General features: G+C 38.5%; 2 protein-coding genes across 5 annotated transcripts; one reads left to right on the top strand and one right to left on the bottom strand.

Moving 5' to 3' along the window:
- Window positions 1–1,063: 1,063 nt before the first annotated feature.
- On the top strand, window positions 1,064–7,890 carry ackr4a (atypical chemokine receptor 4a). 3 transcript variants are annotated; one of them, XM_086271149.1, is made up of 2 exons: window positions 1,064–1,201; window positions 6,629–7,890. In XM_086271149.1, the coding sequence occupies exon 2, from the start codon at window positions 6,644–6,646 to the stop codon at window positions 7,748–7,750; it is 1,107 nt and encodes a 368-aa protein (XP_086127275.1). In that variant the 5' UTR covers window positions 1,064–1,201; window positions 6,629–6,643; the 3' UTR covers window positions 7,751–7,890. The 3 variants fall into 3 exon arrangements, with proteins under 3 accessions (XP_086127275.1, XP_086127276.1, XP_086127277.1); XM_086271150.1 differs by lacking the exon at window positions 1,064–1,201 and adding an exon at window positions 6,290–6,379; XM_086271151.1 differs by lacking the exon at window positions 1,064–1,201 and adding an exon at window positions 6,391–6,501.
- Window positions 7,891–9,946: 2,056 nt separating this feature from the next.
- e2f5 (E2F transcription factor 5) lies at window positions 9,947–19,742 on the bottom strand. 2 transcript variants are annotated; one of them, XM_086271153.1, is made up of 9 exons: window positions 19,373–19,742; window positions 18,065–18,174; window positions 17,728–17,885; window positions 17,080–17,192; window positions 16,301–16,619; window positions 14,485–14,593; window positions 12,560–12,697; window positions 12,281–12,319; window positions 9,947–11,341 (listed from the first exon to the last, which is right to left on the bottom strand). In XM_086271153.1, the coding sequence occupies exons 1-7, from the start codon at window positions 19,499–19,501 to the stop codon at window positions 12,568–12,570; spliced, it is 1,068 nt and encodes a 355-aa protein (XP_086127279.1). In that variant the 5' UTR covers window positions 19,502–19,742; the 3' UTR covers window positions 9,947–11,341; window positions 12,281–12,319; window positions 12,560–12,567. The 2 variants fall into 2 exon arrangements, with proteins under 2 accessions (XP_086127279.1, XP_086127278.1); XM_086271152.1 differs by lacking the exon at window positions 14,485–14,593 and having other exon boundaries at window positions 19,373–19,736.
- Between the last annotated feature and the right edge of the window lie 685 nt (window positions 19,743–20,427).

Raw genomic sequence — 20,427 nt, 5'->3', positions numbered from 1 at the left:
CGTCAGAAAACGATAGAAATGGAAACAGAAATACTTTTTCTTTGTTTTATATCACATGCATTACATAAAAGGGTTTTTCATCACATTGTTAAACTTTGCAGCAACATAAAACTTGTTTTGAAATCCTGTCCCCTTTATTTTTTCTGCAAATGTGAATGCATTTGAAACCAGCGGGTGCTCCCTTCACACAGAGACAGCCCAAATATAATCAAAGTATCCGGGTGGCAGAGTATATTTGATGCAAGCTAACAAACATTAAATTTGAATTAAATCTGACAAAATATGGAGGAAACCTACTGTTAAACTCATCCGGCTGGAAAATGAGTTTCAGCTTTAAACCAAATGCTTAGAACAATTTGTGCTTTATGAGAACTGCTGCAAAGCAAGTTGGTTTTTAAGGTGTTAAAACTGTGTTCGGGTAAGTTTAGTGTAGGGTTTGGAGTTATGGATGTGGCTTAGTATTCAAATGCAGAGTAACAAGTGTGTCCGCATGTGTCATCTCCAGGCATGTGCATAGGTTTCTTCCAAGCACTGGTGGGACATCAGTGGGAGCATTTGAGCATGAAGGGTTCAGTTCCTTGATTTGTGCAGAATTTTGTGCATTTTCTCCACCGGCTTCTGCTGGAGTTTTTCATTTACGTGAAGAGAAACCCGAAAACAAAGCACCAGATGGCACAACCAGATTCCCTGAGTAAATCCTTTGCTTCTTTCTTGTTTTTACTGTGGGGCCTACATACATCTGTTTTAAATACTGGAGCGAGGTATGCCCGCTGAGCAGCCCGAAAATCTCCACATGTGCTTTCTGTTAAATCCAAAGCTTGAGTCTTTATTTTAGTATTTATGAATACAGAGTTTTATTCAATTTGCAGTGGAGAAACAAATGGAAACTTCACAATGGCAGTTTCTGTCCCTTACAATAATCCACTCCTGCACATGCATTGCAAAAAAATAGTTTAGGTAAATAAAATAAATGCAGTGGTGTTACATGCTTACCCTTTCAGATAAACAAAAACTTTAAAATAAAAAATCTGAATCGATCAAACTCACATACTGATTTGTTTTTTTGTTGTTTTTTTTACTTCCCGCCCACACGCGCTGCGCTGGTGTCAAATCAAACGTACCTCCTCAGAGCAGTCTGAAGCCGGTCAGCAGCTTGGAGCGAGCTCGCTGTGCACACGGGACCGATCGTTAATAAGACACAGTGAGTAAATATCAAACACCTTTATGTATCTATGAGACATATTCATGTTTCTATTGTATTCATGCAAGCTTCGTTTTAAAAGCTGATTGGCTGCTTAGATTTACGTTGAACACGAGAGACAGGTTTGTTGTGAGTTCGTTTTCTCACCTGTGCTATGCAGTCACCATTCATTTATTTTTGTAATATTTTATATTACTGAGTGATTTAAGTCTGTTTGTTTGTCAGTTTTTCGTAATGTAGGTATTAAGAAGTCAGAAACATTATAACGAAGCATTTATTGAATAAGAAGTTAGATATTTACTTGAGTCATGCATTCCAGTAAAGTTTTTAGTAAAATAAAGATTTAAATAGCTTTACATGCAAATGAATGTAAAATAATCAGCAGCAAGTACAATTTAAAGTAATATTAGAAATGTGATTTATCGTAACTGGTTCTTAGATTGTTTTGCTGAATCAATGTGGAGTGACATGCAGATATTTATTCAAGCACAGCATGTAATATGAGGTACTTTCACTTTATCATTTATACTTTAAATACACCAGATCCACTAAAAAGAAATGATAAGGTCTTTTACAAGCTTGTACGAAGATAAACATGTATTAGTGAGAGTATGGCCTTTTTCTCATTTATTTAAGTGTAGGACTTTCACATGTAAATGACTATATTTTAACATAGTACGACTGAAATTTTTGAACTTATCGACTCAGTTATTATTATTCCTTTATTACTGTTTTCTACAGTGCAGAGTAAAACTAATGAGCACTCAGTAAACATTAAACAGGAACATTATTGCACAAAAAGAAGATCATCAATTTCCTCCTTGAGCAGCACTTTGTTGGCTGGGTGTAAAAAAGTCCCTTTCCATAGCAAGACATCTTGAAGAAACCTTCAATCAAGAATCAGGCTCTCATTATGGATGGTCGTGAGCTTGGACCAACTGGGGTTGTGTAAATAACACATATGGATTCATTGTAAACCAACATATGTCTTTAATCAGAATCAGAATCAGCATACTTCATTAATTCCTGGGGAAATTATGTGGGTTACAGTTGCTCCAGTACCGTAACATCAACAAAAACAGACCAGACTATTTAACAGTAGAATATGTTAAGATATAGGGAATAGCAGAATATAATATATAATCACCAAATAATAAATCATTCCTTAACATTACGCTTTGATAAGAGTTTTACTTTAATTAGTTTTGGTAATTTTGCCTCAAGATGTTTATTCTGAAGCCATTCTCACATATGCTGAACACGTGTTGCTTTTCCTTCACTTTACAATCCAGCTCATCCCAAGCCATCTCTGTTGGGTCTACGCTGGGGGAGTAAGGAGGCCAGGTCATCTGTTATGGTGGTTTGCTCACTGTCCTGTTAAAGGACAAGTGATTCAACTTCATTTCAAGTTAGCAACGGTGGCATTGAAAAAGAACAATTTCTAGAGGAGGAAACCTGGGGCAGAACCACATTCAAGGAGGGTGGACCACAGCAATAACCAGCTGTGGTGGAGAGATAATGTTCACTATAAACTCCAAACAGATGATGATTGTTTGTCGTTCCAAGCTGTTGACTTAGGTGTTCCTTTGAATTCTGAATAAATTACAATAAATCAACCTTGTCACACAAAGATCCTCTCAAACCATCACAGTTCCTTCTCAGTGCTACACAGCAGGATCCACAAACATCCAACCAACTTTGTGTCTTGAAACAGTTAGATCTAAACTAAGACTAATCGGGCCAGAGTAAAAATTTCCACTGCTCTGATGTCATGTCTGATGTGTCTCTTGGCCAGAATAGTTCTCCAAATCGTATCTGTCTTTCTCGATAATGCTTTATTTCATTTTGTTTATTTATTTTTTACAAATGAAAATATCAGAGGGACAGCTTATGTTGAATAGTTTTGAGATGAAGTTATAGAGGCAACACTGAAATGGTTTGAACGTTACTTGCCTGACTGCATTGTGCAAGTGTAAAGTTTAGTGGAGGGGGTGGGGGTTGTTTTTTCAGGACTTTATCTGAGGCCTGTGATTCCAGTGAAAGGACAGTTTCATTCTTCTGACTTTGTGGGAAAAGTTGGGGGATGGTCCCTGTGCATAAAGCAAGGTCTATAAAGACATGGTTGGGCAGATTTGGTGTGGAAGAACTTAAATGGCCTGCACAGAGTCCTGACCTCAACCTGACAGAACACCTTTGGGATGAATTAGAGAAATGTATTTCTGGAAGAATGGTTGAAAATTCCCATACACGCACTCCTAAACCTTGTCTAAAGCCTTCCCTGGAGAGTTAAAGCTGTTATAGATTGGGTGGGCTGATATCACATTAAACCCTATAGATTAAAAATGGGATCTCACCCAAGTTCATGTGGGTGTGAAGGCAGATGAGCAAATACCTTTGGAGCATAAGACGAGGCGAAAGACCACAGAGAAGATTCATGGATGTAGTGAAGGTGGACATGCAGGAGATTGGTGTGACAGGATGGTAGAGATAGGGTAAGATATATAGGGTAAGCTATAGTGACCATTAAGTGGGATTTATGGTCCATGACCATATTGTGCTCCTTTGTTTCCTTGGCGGTATGTTTTGGGTCATTGTCATGCTGGAAGAACCATCCACGACCCATCTTCAGTGTTTTCCTGAGGGAAGTAGGTACTTGTCCAAGAATTTGTCCTGTACCCTTTGCATAAAAACAGTCCCAGGATATTTTTCCACCTCCATGCTCCATGCTTGATTTTGGTTTCATCTGATCACAGCACTTTCTCCCAAGCCTTGTATCATTTAAATGTTCACTGGCCTGTACATGTCTGTTCTTGAGCAGGGGGACGTTGCAGGAACTGCAAGATTTCTATCTATTAATGTATAGATTGTTACGGATGGCATTTTAGTGACTGTGGTCACAAATGCCTTCAGATCATTAACAACTCTTCCTGTGTAGTTTTGGGCTGATCCACCACCTTTCTAATGATCATTCTCACCCGTGAGAGTCATGGTCTGAATGCTGTGTTGGGTGTTGGGACAATAGTCTAGGATGAAGAACTTTGGCCACGTTTAATGTAAGAGTCCATGACTATGACACTACATACAGAAAGGATGCTTTTCTGAATATGGTTGCTCTGCAGAAAACAACCAATGGCCTTTTAATAATGCCCAACAGTTAACTGAAAAACATTCCACATGATAAACCCATATAACCAGGCAAAAGTAATGAAGATACTGCCAGTAGTGTTGTGTCTACAGTTTATTTTACAAGGGGAAAAATCATATTACAAACAACCTTGATTGGGTCAGTCTGTGCAAATGTTTGACATGGTTCTCTAAATATTTCCCGTGCCATTGCACTTTATTTGTTGATCATTTATTTGTGTGTAGAAGTGAAAAAATGTGGGCATCTCGTGCTCTGAACTTGACTCTAAAAACCTCGAAATCAATGTCTAAAAAAGGGGAACACTTTGAAGATAATTATAAATGTAATTGTCAAATGAATGTAGTGGCAACAATAATATTCCCCTGTGAAAGTCAATGGAGAGGAGATTAATGTGCTGTAATCTTTGCAAGAGGATCTCCAGGGAAATTTGATAACATGCACTGGTAGAAACTAGTGCACTTTGGACTTATCAGTCTGCACAGAGGCTAAATGAACTTGTTTTATTTATCAAAGTGAAGGTACAAAAAGGGAGGAAGAGTTCAAGTCAGGGTATGGTGTCCAGATGTTACCACTGATAGCATCACGACAGAATAATTAACACACAATCACACAACTGTTTCCAGATTGCAGTATTTCTTCTTTACATGTATTTTCTTAAACCCAGGGAACGTGAAGTTTCTAAATGTTTCCTAATGTGGCTCCAGTTCTGCTTACAGCTTAGCAGTGTTGTATTTTACTGTTTTATTGTAATGGGAACATAAAATCCAGACATCAGATCTATAGTTGCCTGCAGCTTTACAGGAATCGTGGCGCTAAATTTTGATTTATTTTTGTCAGTTTCTAATTTGTGTTCCTTCTTGATTTAAGATAGTCCCCCTGCCAAGTAATGTGCACACTGTTGCTCAAGCAGAATGTTTAAAGACACGGTGAAATGCTTTTCAGTATTTTTACAACAAAATCCCTCTCTTCTTTTAACCAATAAGGTATATAATTTGTTCAGTATTCTTATGTTTGAGGAGTGGTTATATGAATCACCTGTGGTATACATCCTGACCTCTGTTGCACTGACTTCACTCCCTCAGAACAATCTCTCATTCAGCATTTCTCGCAATAGTGAAACTCTTGAAAATACAAAAAAACTGAAGCTGAGAAGAAAACAGAGAAAATAGAAATGAGAACTACAGCACTCGGTTTTAAAACTACAGCCATGGCAGAATGCGTCCTCTGGTTGCACCCTTCTCTATAACACTAACAGCCACTTGCCTTTAAAGTTGTTGATTAAATTTTCATGAGGAAAACTTTTTCATTGTTTTCTTGTATGCATATTCGAGGTGATCATGAACCCCAAAGCTGTATGGCTTTTGGGAATTTGTGCTAGCGTTACTGACATCCTTACCTTAAAAATATGAAACACATCATATGACATACTAGCCATGCTGTAACTTGGGTTTTGGAATTTGGGGTTCCTGTGACATTTTCTTCTTTTTTGATCATAATCAAGCATTATTCATTTTGCAGATTAATTTCACTGTACTCATATCTATTGTTTCGATGAGAGTGGGTCAGCCTATACTTAACCATATTATTACAATAATATGGTGTGTTCATACAAAAAGCAAACCAACTTTTCCCCTCAGATATTGGTCCCCAACATTTAAAAAGAGGAGGAGCACGGCAACCAATCACGTTACAGCAACATACTTTCAGCCGTTACAGTGTAGCCTACCTTTCTCCAAACTGAGTTCATTTTCTCTGTGTTTTATCTAAAAGCAAAGTTTAACCAGACCACTCCAATCGTTATCTCTGCATCCTCCATTTCTGATTTGTCAGTGGTGTCAGGAGAACCCCAGCTGGTTCATGCTTAGGCTGTTTTTCAGCAATGTTGCAATATTTAAACTTGCACAAATGTACTATGCCCTCTTCTTTGGTTTTGTTGAGAATGCACCATTACGCATGCAGTCATAGCTTTTACTACGAATGATCAAGAGAGACTGGAGGACAGGAAAAAAGAAAAGCTTGAAAGAGAATGAAACGTACAGTGCTCTTACAACATAAATAAAGTTTCATTTGGTTAATCTCTAAGGTTTCAGGGTTTTTGGGTTTTTTCTAAGAGGATAATCAAGGAAATTCTAAATGACTGCCCTGAATTACTGCAGTTAAGTCATATCTCAAGAACTGGATTTAAATCTGCCTCGTATATAAATCCTGCAAGTGTTTGTTGTTTGTATCACTCTGGGGATGTATATTTTTGTGAATGTTTACATCTGTATTTCCCTTGACAGTTTTATATCATCAACATGGAATTCTCAGAGGAAGACTACGACTATGAAAACACCACCTACAACTTCACCTATGATGACTATCCTGCCGTATGCGAGAAAGGGGACATCCGATCTTTCGCAGCCCTCTTCCTGCCCATCATGTACACCGTGTGTCTGGTGGTGGGACTGGCTGGAAACGTTTTAGTCGTGGCTGTCTACGCCTACCACAAACGCCTGAAGACCATGACAGATGCCTTCTTGACCCACTTGGCTGTGGCCGACTTGCTCCTGCTCCTCACGCTCCCTTTCTGGGCTGCTGATGCTGCAAGGGGCTGGGAGCTAGGGGAGGTTGTTTGTAAAATCGTGTCCGCCTGCTACACAGTGAATTTCACCTGCTGCATGTTGCTGCTGGCGTGCATCAGCTTGGATCGTTATTTATCGCTGGTCAGAGCACAGGATAGAGACCAAAGACGATGGCTACAGAGGGCGTTCACCAGGAAATGCTGTTGGAAGGTGTGTTTAGCTGTTTGGGTGACAGCTTTCCTCCTTGGCCTTCCTGATTTAATACGCTCAGAAGTGAGGCAGGCATCTGATAGAAATATCTGTCTAACCATCTATCCTTCATCTATGGCTCGAGGAGGTAAAGCTGTCCTAGAGGTGGTCGAGGTGTTGTTGGGATTCCTACTTCCTCTGCTGGTCATGGTGACCTGCTACTGGCGGGTGGGCTGTGCACTCCGGGGCCTCCCTGATGAGAGCAGAGGGAAGAAGTGGAAAGCTCTGCGTGTCCTTCTCATTGTCGTAGGGGTGTTTGTGATGACTCAGCTGCCTTACAACGTGGTTAAGGTGTATCGGGCAATGGATACAGTCTACAGTTTAGTGACCCACTGCGGGGCGAGTAAGGTGCTTGATCAGGCGGCTCAGGTGACAGAAAGCCTGGCTCTCACTCACTGCTGTCTGAACCCGATCCTCTATGCCTTTGTGGGGTCTTCCTTTAAGATGCACATGATGAGAGTGGCCAAGAAGTTTGAAGCGAAGCGAAGGAAGAGGGGAAGCAAAACAACAGAAACTAATGTGGAGGAGGGGATGGAAATGTCATTCAACTCCCACACTGCATCCCAAGAGACAAACTCATTCTCAATATGAGACATGACTAAAATGTCAGCGAGGTCTATGTGTCTATATATGCACACAAGGTCCAGCAGGAGAGCATATAAAGCTTTTGTTGATGTAGGGTGTAGCAGCAGTAGCAAAATGCTTGCAAATCATTAAACTGTTCAAAAATTCCACTAGTTTTAACAGTCTGTTCCTAAAAACAGTCTTTTTCTGCCAAAGCGAACAGTTTATGTGCTGGTTTCAAAGAGCTCCAATATATATTACTTTTGCCCTCTGTTGAAGAGAAAAAAAAATCATTTCAGCCACATATATTTTATGAAAAGACCTGCTGAGACAGTTTGTAGTTACTCTTTGCAGGAGTAGATGTATTTATTTACAGTAGTATCCATTAGTGACAATGACATCCACCACAGTGGGTTCACTGAGAACTAATTCAAGTATTGCATTAACTTTTCAAGAATTACGGACATTCTTATACACAGTGCTCCGTTTTCAAAATCTGGAAATTTTTTGATTTTATATTTAAAATAAATTTTAGATATAAGGATTCTTTTTAATAGCTGGATGAAAATCCAAGTCCACGGACATCACCAACTGCTGCATTTCATTTCTTGAGATACTCCACTTGGCTCTTACTACAGCTACTTCAGTTGCTGCTTGTTTTTTTGGATTCAAAAAGCATGCTTTTCTAAGTTGAAGTCAGGTGACCAAGTGGCAAGTTAAGAATATCCCAGCTCTCTGCCCCGAGAAACTCTTGGGTTGATTTTCCAGGATGTTTTGGGTTTTTTCCGTGTGCACTGTAAAATGCTATCTGAGCAGAGACTACAGGCCTGTACACTTCATAATTCATCCAGCTACTTCTATAAGCAGGCACATCAAACACTAGTGACCCGGTTGCACTGGCAGCCATGCCAATGCCATAACACTGCCTCCACTATGTTTGACAGATGATGTGGTTTGATTCATATCACGAGTCATTTCTCTCTTCCTCCATATGTTTCTTGTCGTATCAGTCTGATAAAAGTTCATCTTGGTTTCATTTGTAAAAAAAAAAAAAGGGAAAGTCTAATCTGTCTTTCATGTTGCTGAATGTAACCAGCGGTTTGCACCTTGTGAAACACACTGTGCTGATCATTTATCATGAGGGTGTATCTGGAGAGTAGACTTTGCCAATAATATGTCTACCTCCTCCCCAGTGTTCTTGGTTGTTTTTTTAAACCAAGGAAAGAATTCTGCAATATTCCACTTTAGTTGCTTTCTGTGGTCTTTCAGGTCTTGTTTTTGAGCTGGCCTTCTTTTAAAGAACATACTAGATTGCAGAGTTAGAGATTTATGCTCTCTTTGACAGGTTTGTTTGTTTGTTTTTTCAACCTAATGTCCTACCTCACCCTTTTTTAATATCTTGCAGGACGTAATATAAGGAGTTCAGTAGACTTGTGCTTCTCTGAAATTTCACCAGAAACTTGCACTCTGCCCACACAGTTAAGATTTATTACTAAACTCTCTCTGCATTACACACTAAAAACACCCACAAAGGAAAGAAAAACCAGACCTGCTGGAACTTCAGCTTTGTTGAAAAAGTGCTTTGTTTAATTACAATCAACCATGAATAAAAACTCCAGACCCATTTCATGTAATAATCTGCACAGCCTGTAAACCAGATATTATATCGTGCACCTATGAAAGGGTGAGCAAAGACTTTAAACCTCTGTATGTTTGCCAAATATCTGTTTTTCTCAGCTCAGGATGTATCCTGAAAACTCTTAAAAAAACAAAAACAAAAAAAACCAACAAACATTAACCATCAACAGAATTGCTGTAGTGCGCTGCTGGTGTTTCAGAATCGTGTGATATATCTACATCCACTGGGACTTTGGTTTGATGTGGGAACGCCGCATTTGTTGTTTCCTGAATTCCTAGGAACATCTGAAACACACATTTTTCCACACACAGATTCGCTCCTCTGCACTGAGAGCCGAGGCTGCACAGCGGGGTAAAAAACACTTTTTTATGAGTCAATGACGACAAGTTTGTAATCGTACTTTATCACTACATATGGGTTTACCACTGAGCTGAAATTCCTTAGAAAATGTGTAGCTGCAGACAGAGGGAGGGCTGGACACATTCAGATATTGTTACCCTTACCGTCCAGCATCGGCATCATTAACCCTGACAGATGTAAACAGGATACTGCATAGTTCAAATGTTTTTGATGTCTGTTGCAACTTGTTTTTCTTTTTTCCTTTTCTTTTTTTTTAAATGCTCCAATTTGACAAAATGTATACAATCGAATGTTTACTTGTGTCATTCATTTTCTATTCATTAGATGTGAGGTTTATTTATTATTCTTTGGTATTTTTTTTTCCCTGCATCCCAGCTGGTGGAACTCAAGTATTGGTGTATACTGCAGGTCACACAATGTGGAAAGCATCTGAGAAATGTTATCCATCTGTTAAAAGAGCAAAACACTTTATTGAGCCAAAAAAGAAAAAAAAAAAAAAAAAAGGGGGGGGGGGGGGGGGGAGGGGGTTGATCCAATTTGAATTGTTGCATACCTTCTGTGTGATTCAAGACAATTTTGAAAACAATTACTTGTTTCAGACTCAAAATTTGCATTCGAGTGATTTTTGTTCATTTTCCTTACATGAATTTCCTTTGCAAATACAACTGTGCTCATTAAACTGATTTATTGAGAACATAAACAATATATCTTACAATAAAAAATGAAGTATACAAAAAAAAAAACCAACTCTGCATTTGTACTATATTTAGAACAAAAGTGCAACAAATTAAATTAAATTATGATTAAGGCAGTCAACTAACTTCAGTTTCAAACCTGAACTACTTTTTTTTTTTTAATTAAATAAGTAAAAATATTCAATTATTTAACTAATGATAGGATAAACTGAGGCCTAAAATGGCAGTATCACAATAATTTAGAAAAGAAAACTTTCTGACATTTTCACAAAAACAAGGTAAACAAAATGTAGCCAAACCATTAATTCAATAAATACAAAACGGTGGTTGAAATTTAACTGGGAAACTGAACAGATGAAGACGTACTGCATGAAGACAAAGCTTACATCTCCTGAACTGGATCATCAAAGAAGCAAATACTGAAATGTTATTGCAAAGTTCAACTTATCTACAACAATGTTACAGTCCCAAAAGTGGATAAGCTGTGCAAAGGAAAACAGTTATCAACAACTCAAGCTTTCCGTTGGATGTGGAAAAATACAGAGACACAAAAGTGCAGCAGGAATGTGAAGGATTTCTCTGTTTACTTGAGACCTCGTGGCTCATGGCTTTATAAATACCTTATGGTTCATTAAATCAGGCACTTTTTGCTGGACAGAGTCTGGATATGTTTAGCTGTGAGGTGCACATCAGTGAAGTCTTTGTTTTTTGTTTTTGTAAGATGACAGTGGTATATCAAAGTATCATCTCTGAAATTTTAACAAATAGGACAAATCTTTACAGTTTTTAAGAGGCAGAAAGTGCTTCTCAAGATTGTAAGAGTGTGCATCAGAGTCACTGTCAGACATCAGTAATTCAGGATCTGCACATCAAACAGGTCACACACTCCCTCGTTGTCATCCAGGTTGAAGCTGTAGTCTATACCTGAATTTGGAGAAAGGAATCAGTGCAAAAATGAAAAGATGGCACCCACACTGAACACACATTCCAGCTGTTGATGATTTAGGACCTAGATCAGAATGTGAAAGGCAAGGCCCAGAGTTCAGAATTGGCCCGACAAAGACATTAATCCAGCCCGCTGCACTGCTTTGGAAAACGTGAAGGAGGGCAAACATTTACACTTTCATCTGTATTTTCATAAGTTTTACAGCTCCTTTAATAGATAAACAATTAAATAACATTTTATATTCATGTTTAACATTCCTGTTTTTTTCGTAGTCTACTATAGAAATTTCCCTTTTCTTAATTAACAAAAATGTTTTGAACAATGAGCTACCAGAACTTTTTCGGTAATTTTACACTTTTATTTTTGAGTTTAAGCCCAAAGAGTTGTGCTGTCAGAGCAGCATTTCTTCTTTAGACTGTAGAAGTGGATGACTTGGGTGACTGATGAAATGTTTCTCCCACTGAAAACACTACTCCCAGGTGAACAGAAGCAACTTTTTGGGAAATGTTAATATGCCAAATTAAGATGTTAAATATGTCAAATAATAAACCTGCTAAGCATCAGGATGTTAGCATTAACTCAGGAGCATCTGTTAATCATTTGAATGTCTTCTCTTTGACCTCCAGTCGTTAAAATGGACACATTATAGTGATGCCTAAGGTCTGAAAGGTAAAACCAGAGAGCTTTATAACAGAGTTAGGGGTCTCAGTTTATCTGAAATAGGACTTTATGGAGGTCTATATGTAGGTAGACTACCTCCAGTAGTTAGGGGTAAGTGTGCCCCCAATTAGACAGCATTACAGAAAATTGGGGCGATGAATGGAAGCCAAGCAATGCACTGCTGTGGAGGGGTGAGCAGCAATATATATTTAAGCGTAGATACTGAATGTAGTTAAAACAGGTGCTGTGATGCTTACCATCAGTGGACATGAGTTCCTCAATCAGGTCAACAGCTCCTACAAAGAAAATTAAAAACATGTTTCTATTCCACTGTGGTGTTAAACGTTCACTGTTCTGGACCATTTGTAGCATATCTGTAAACAATTCATTCCTTTCCTCCCACTGAAAGAAAAAACATTAAATAAAAGCATGCTTAGACCTAAGAACGTCAACTGAATCAGAACTGAAACAAATGTGAAGTAAACATTAAAAAAAGGAAAAAGACTTATGATTCTATTCATATCCCTGGGCCTCACCCTCTCGGTTATCCTTCATGTGGTCTCCAGTGGCACTGAGCTTCAGTAGGCTGCTCACATCCAGAACAGACTGGAACTCCTGGTCCACCAAGTCCATCTCCTGCTGCTCCAACCCCATCACTGGTCGACCGTGATAGACTGCAGACAGAATGAGGAGTCGAAACAAGGTCACTTAACCTCATAATGAAGGATTAAGTTATCTGGAGGCAGAAAACAACAAATGTTGGAATGTGCACTTGTTTACTATAACCCTGGAGAACCCATGGGGTCAAATTTGACCCCATGGTTTCCTTCAAAAACCAATGGGGTCGGCTCTGACCCCATGGGTTCTCCAGGGTTAATGTAAGAGTTCGAAAAACATGATTACCACCAATCTCATTTGTCCAGTAAATAAGAAGTTAATGCCAAAAGGCTGTTAATTTATTAATGTCCACGAGGTCATGCCTGAAAAGAATCCTATACATGGCCCACTTTAAATCTGAATTATTTTTACCTAACTCATTCTTAATGTACAAAAAAAATAAACACACCCAACCCTATGCACTGGCTTCTCATCTACACACCACTGTGCAAAACATACCATAAGCTTTCATTTTACAGAATCCAAGTGTTTCCAAATGTTGAGTAAGTAAAAATCATTCAGTGAAAGGTCTTGTGATTTTGTTGGGGCAATTCCTCATTTTTTTATTTTCTGGAAGGATGGTCAGACTGGGTTTCGCTTTGACACTCTTCTACTTTTAGTGCAACTCTGACTCATCCTCTATAAAACTTAGAGCTGTCAGCTGTCGATCTGTCAGATATACTGGAAGTCTTTTTTTAATAAAGCCACATGAACATATGCAATGATTAGCCACATTAAAACCAGTGAAGTATATGGCACCGCAATGCAATATTCTGATGGAGGGAAACTGGCATCAACGTGGATGTTACAAGCACCACCCACCTAAATACTGTTATAACCCTTAACAGGCTGCCCACAGGTTGCATGGAATCCAGTCTCAGCATTACAGAAATGTACAAAAACAAGTCAAATTAAGGGAGCGCCAACAAGACCCACTGCAGGCATCCTGGTGACGGACACCACAGGATAACTTCAGCGGTCCTGTGACCATACTCAGAGGGGCCAGAGCTGTTTTGCACAAGTGTATTTTTCCACAGTATTAGGCAGGTGGTGAGGCAACCTTTAAGCAGTGTAAACAAGTTGTCAAGTAGCTGCGATTGGGAGAAATTTGATATCTTGTGACTCATTTAGGTGGAGAATGTTATTCCAGAGAATCTGATAAATAAAAATGAAACTGTCCCATAGTAACAGCACTTTGAGGTTATTGAAGATCAAGTTTTCTGTGCAAAATTTTGTTCATACTCTCCTTGTTTATCATTTTTTCACAAGCTACAAGAGATTGAAGTAAATCTGCAAAGAAATGGGTCAAACTGTGCATACTGACGCTACAGTTTTCCTAAGACTTTAGATTCTTTTCTTACGGCCTAGATCTGGTTCATGTAACTCTGAAAGTCAGCTTGCTAAGAGAGGGAACATAGTGACAGACAGCAGTTTTATTTTTTGTTTCAAGATATTAGCACTGTATAGTATTACAGAAGAAAGTAGCAACTAATAAGTTCTGGTGTTCTTGCATGTCAAGACTCTACAACAGCTAATACTTCCAAGTCAGCTGATAAACAGCAATACTTTTAAAACAATAAATCAATCACATTTACATAATCAATTTCAGTGTTGTCCGTGGACAGTGTCTGATTAAAGTGCAGACTTTCCGGTTTCTTTAAAGGGTTTTAAGAAAAGTACTGCAGCAACCGTTTTGGAATTGCAGCTATTTTAATACACAAGCTCCACATTCAGTGACTCAGAACTCACTAGACAACTGACTGACAAGCAGCTTCCTGTCAAGTGAGGCTTGTTTCCACGTTACCTCACAATAAAACATCTATGACTTCCATGTTGATGTTGTGTACGTGGTTTACTGGAAGCTGAGTCTGTCTGGACTGTGTCTGTAGGCAAAACATTTCCCTGAAGCCATCCTGCAATACAGTTAAACAACCAGGAGATCCTCTGATATTTTTATAAGACTGACAGGCCAATCATTTTGCATTCCAGTGCTGCTGACAAACACCTTTATAACCAGATACTAAAAAGTAAATAGCAAATTGAGAATTTTACACGGTGAATTACAAGAATTACATTTACCTCTATTTACCATTAAAAATAATGATAATGCAAGTTTTTCTTCACCTTGAAAGTTATGGTGTGGATTTGGTAATTTCTGGTATTGTTAAGGAACTATTTTTGAATAAATGCCAGCAAAGGCTGCACAGTACCGGTTGCAGTAATATGCCAAGAAGTGTTGCAATGCATCCGGCCATGACCAGACATGACTATGTGAACATCAAAAATACCAGAAGTGAAATCCTTAAATGAAGAAGGAAGCACTTTTGACTGCTCCTGAGGGGTCACCACAGAGGACACATCTGCACGTTTTATTCTGACACAGATTTCACGCCGGATGCCCTTACTAACACAATCCTCCTCCCATTTATCCAGACTTGTGACTGGCACTCCCAGTACACAGGCCTGGGGCCCCCTGAGGCTTAAATACATTAAAGTGTTAAAAATCAGGACCACACATGCAGTTTATTCTGTTAAAATAGGCACTGAAGTTCAGAAACAACATGCGCAACTGTTACTTGAGGCCAGTTTATACCACCTTCACATTATATCTAAAATATTTTATCAGTTTCTTTCTTTAAGCCAACATGCATGGGATTTATAACTATAGATTTATAGTTAACATCCATAACAATCTGGCACTACAGAAAGAAGAGGAACGCAAACTCCATTGTTAAAAGCAGTTAAATGAAGGGCAGTGCTTACAAATCAAATGTAACAGCAAAAGCACCCATCACTCATAGTAGATCACTCATTGTTTAACATCGACAGTGTGTCTTTCTTAAAAGAAAACACACTATCATGTGTGTTAGGACACATTCATTCTTTTAAGAATATATGATGTTTGATACATTTATTTATTTTTATTTTTTTATAGAAACGACAGTCTTTATATAGGACCTCAAAAAAGGGGTGTACAAAACATAAACTGACCGACATCAGAACAACATATAATGGCTTCCTGAAAACTTTCTTTTCCTAGCTAAACATGAGTAACTTCCAAGTCTACAACAAAGGATAGGAAGTCTTCTAATGAAAATATGTATTAAATGCTCTTTTTTAGCAGAAAATTTAATCTATAATTAACAGCTCTCACTAAACATATGGCTAGCAATTAAATCATTTACAAAATAACCAAAATGCTGTTATCAAACAATAAACTGCAATAAAGTTACAACAATATAAAGTAATATTTATTACCCTAGTGCAGTGGTTTTCACATTTGCTCCTGTGTGTGACTCTGACACCGAAAACCTGAAACCTTATGTAGCACCACAAATTGGTTGACTATATAATTAGTAAAAACTATTCCAACGAAAACTGAACATCAGAAAGTAAACCTAGTTCTTCTGAATTGGTCACTATGTCAGAAGTTTCTTCTGAGGCCACTTTAAATTTCACAAATGACTCAGGTTGTAGAAGTTTTTCTTGACTACAAATGCAAAATTTTTATTACACATGTGTTCACCGCAGCCTCTTTAGCAGGCAGTAAAACTCTGTGGTGGTTTTGTTGAAGAACTTCAACAGCATTAAAATTCACATGCCCTAAAGCCCATCCTTACCCATCTGCACGTCAGGAGGGGTGGCCGACGGAGTCAGCACATCATCATGTTCTGGCAGCACCATCTGGTGGTCTGAGCAGAAAGACTCCTGGCTGCAGCAAGAGGTGGTGTTGGTGTTGGAAGTGGAAACTGAAAGAGGGAATCTCTGCAGGCTCGCGGGGGTGCTGGGTGGAGTTGGCATCTGACAGATGTCATCAGTGGGGGGTACAGAGAAGACCACAGGCACTCTGGAATCTGAATCTCTGTTGATAAGCATGACCTGAATGGGAGCAGAGTGGCTGCGCAGGTTCACCTGGTACTTCTTTTGACCACTCTGACCCTTAAAAACAGCAGCATGTCATTAAGTATGTCATTTAATAAAGCAGTTATATAGTTGATCTTTTTTTTAAGAATATTTAAAACTGATCACATGATCACAAGGGCATGAAATAAGATGCTTGCAGTGATAAACACAGAAAACTGTCAGATAAATGTGCAGTGTTTTTAGGTTTGCACTGTTTAGTTTCTGTGCAACTTTACAGTTTTACTGTTTACCATCACAGCAATATCTAGACGCTCATAAAGTTACAGGCTAGCTGATTGATGTTAGAGCACACATATGTACACTTATGTACAAAATAAAAAGCCAAATGTAACGAGAATCTTGCAGCTCACTCACAAGCTTTTATCCACCTGTAATAAAATCTGCTAGATAAAGCCTGTGCTGTGTCTGGCGTCTGTTCTCATTAAAGCAGAGTCAAATAAAACAGTACATTTCTATACAACCAAAGCAATACTACCATTTCTGGCAGTGGCACCTCCAGCTGAGTCCCAGCAGGAGCCACAACAGCTAGAAGTGTTTCTTCACTAAAAGCGCTGCAGATGTCTTCATGCGTCACAAATTTATATGTGTAGAAGTGTTAAAGAAGCCGGATTACTGTTTGAAGGAAATGGAGACAATAAACTTGAAAAACAAGAACTGTGAGCATTGTGCAAATCGGGATTAGCCTGGATGTCATTTCACTACTTGACAATGGCAATTATATTTATAATCCCTGCTTTATAGTGTTTTCTTTGATCAATAGGCAAACAATGTTAAAAGGATCAGAGAAGGATTTGTTGTCTCTGAACTGAGTAAATGGGGCCTCGAGGGAACTAGAATTACAAACCATGCAGACAACAGTACAAAAAAAACACCTGGTGATATTTCACTGCAAAACAAAGCAAGCCCTACTAACAGATATTTTACTCATTTAATATGAAAAAAATGAGTTAAGATTTGGTTATTTTACAAAGTCTTAAGATGAAAAAGAAAATCAGAACTTCTCTTCTGCCAACATATGATAGAAAAGGCAGAGCGATGACATGAGATGCACAAAAGCAGTGTCTCCAAGCGAACTAAATAAAAACATTTATTTCAAAAATGTAGTCATAAAAAGGATATGTGTTGACAATGGGATCGTGGTTCAAGTGTTTGATGTTCTCCTCCAGCCAGGCCTTCTGGTTGTCCAGCTCTTTCTCTTGGGCTTCCAGCTCAGCAATTTGGGCCTTTAAGACATTTACCTGCTCCAAAGCCTCCTCAGTTTGGCTGGCTATGTTCTCACCCCTTAACATAACGTACAGGATAAGGATGTTTTCTCAGCATTTGCTCCATCTGCTTCATCTTCAATTAAAGTGTGTTTATCTTTAAATTAATGTAAGCACCAACTCTGCATGCATTTTTAAATCTACAGGAACATTAAAATAATAACAACTTTTTGAAATAGTAAACATTTTGTCTCACACCTCCACTGGATTACATTCTTGTTTTTCTTCTCAATTAGCCCCACCCCTTCCAGTACATTGGTGATATCATATATCCTCCTCTTCTGCTTCACTGCCAAGCTGTCTGCAGCCTGTTAATTCAGACAGACATATCAACATCACATCCATATTTCCATATCAGCTGTTCGTTTATAGCATCTTGAGATATACACTTGCAGGTCCATCATAGATACCAGGAAGTTTCTGCAGGAAATGCTTCATCGGTGAATCCAAGAAATAGGGAATTTGGCAAATTAAGCTGCACAAAATAACAAATCAAACTCCTTGGCAGAAGAAGCCAGTTATACAATACCAGAGGCAAAGGGAGGAGGGAAAGGGCTGAGTAACCTGCTGTGTAAACATTGCCCAAGTTTGGCGGGCAAGAAGAGAGGGAAAATGCTACCAATGATAAAAAATAAATAAATAAATAAACAGTTGCAGTAATTAAAGCTTCAAGTAGATCAGAGATTGACACAGGCAGTTAACATGAAACAGAAGTCTCCAAGGAGAGCACTGGAGTGTAAAAGTCATTTACAAATTTTACTAGATGCCCAATACTTAAGGACATTGCTAGTGGGGAAATTGAATAGATGAAATCAATTACATATATAAAACTGACTGGAAAAAATTTGATTTGGGTACCGCATTGTTATATGTTACTGCAGGATCCCACAGGGAGTCAATTGATATCTGCTAGGTCTCAGGAGCATAAAGACAGGTAGGCAGAAACCTTAATTTCAGGAGTTAAGTCTTAGCCTTCTCTTTTAAAAGGAGATGATTCCTATTTCATCTTATAGCCCATGGACATATGAACCTGGTGACACTGGGTCACAGGATAATGCCATGTTTAATCATAATGCAAAAAGACTGGGGATCAGGGTGCCACTCTGGCATCTCCCCGGTCGCTCATTAAAAGTAGGTTTCAAGGGAGACTGCTAAGTGTATTTTAGTGCAATTCACTTAGGCCTGATTTAGCATTAAACACGCGATAAATTGATAAAGCATATGAAATACAATGATTAGCTAATTTTCTGTCAACAAATACTCTAAAAAAAATTTCTTTAATGAAGAAAAAAAAAACCTTTTGAGTATCAGTGGAAGTATAAAGGAGGAGTCCGGGTAATGGCGGCTTGCTAGTCCACCTGTTAAAAAAATCAGTATACCTGACTGGACCCGTAATGACCGACAGCCCTTTGTTCGCATCTGTTGTATTAATGTTGTCAGTGGAAAACACCACTTAATGCTCCCCCCAAAACAACCCACAAAACCCGTCGTCTCCGTTTTACTGACCACTTTCAAATCAAGGACGCCGTCCTTGGCTTCTTGGAGCAGGCTGACAAACTTAATAGTGAGGAGCCCCAAACTTTTCTCATGGCGACTCGATGTCGAGGGTGCCGTCTCAGTCGTCTCAAACTCCATCTTCTTTTTATAAAAGAAACCCTTACTTGTTTTTACTCAGCCACCTACGTTTTAATGAGAATAACGATAATTTCTTTAAATAGCAAATAACGCCGGATCCCTTAACGGGACGATAGCAGCACCTGAAGGGTTTTTAAATGAACGGACGTTACGTTAGGGTCCTGTTGCTATGGCAACCCATTTGCGGCTCGTGCCACGGTCGACCCCCACCGCCGAGCTCGTGCCAACTAAGTCCCGCCTCCCCGCACATCAAACATCACTGACCAATCGGTACGATTAGTATTAGTATGGAAGCCCATAGCAGCCAAAAATATAGGTTAGCATTTTTTTTAACTAATTAAAAAAAACATATAACATTTTATTGAGCTATTCTACTTATTTAAATTATTTTGTTATAGGTCGTGTTTAAATTTAGCTTTCCTAACAAGGATTTCATACCATCTAAGTATATCTTATCATATTTTGGTAAAATTCCCAAACACTATATTCAAATTAATTTTTTTTTTTTATCTTTACTTGATAAGTCATAGTAACTTAACATTCTTGTCATTTTTATTTTTTAAAATGGGGAAAAATCAACTAATCCTAACAACTAATCCTATATACAGGATTATATATAGCACCTATTTAACACAAATTACAAAAATGTTTGGACATCTGTAAAATCACAGTGAAGTGACTTTTAAATCTCATGATCCCATGGGGTGTTTTGTTATTCACAACTGAGACATTTTGTTTTATAATGACAAGTTCTAGCTTATTTTGAGTTTGATGGATGGCAGCAACATATCCCAAAAAGGACAGCACTGGGACAATGAAAGCCTGAAAAAAAATGATTTAAAAGAGAGAGAAAGAGAGAGAGAGAGAGAGAGAGAGAGAGAGGCCAAAGGACTATTTTACTAATAACTAGCAACAGGTCAGTAATG

The sequence above is a fragment of the Aulonocara sp. 'chitande type north' Nkhata Bay genome, linkage group LG18 (assembly GCF_057382095.1).
Source record: "Aulonocara sp. 'chitande type north' Nkhata Bay isolate Kocher_YH1m ecotype deep benthic linkage group LG18, A_spYH_male_GT1.1, whole genome shotgun sequence".
NCBI classification, from domain to species: domain Eukaryota; kingdom Metazoa; phylum Chordata; class Actinopteri; order Cichliformes; family Cichlidae; genus Aulonocara; species Aulonocara sp. 'chitande type north' Nkhata Bay.
This window is presented reverse-complemented; position numbering and strand designations above follow the sequence as displayed.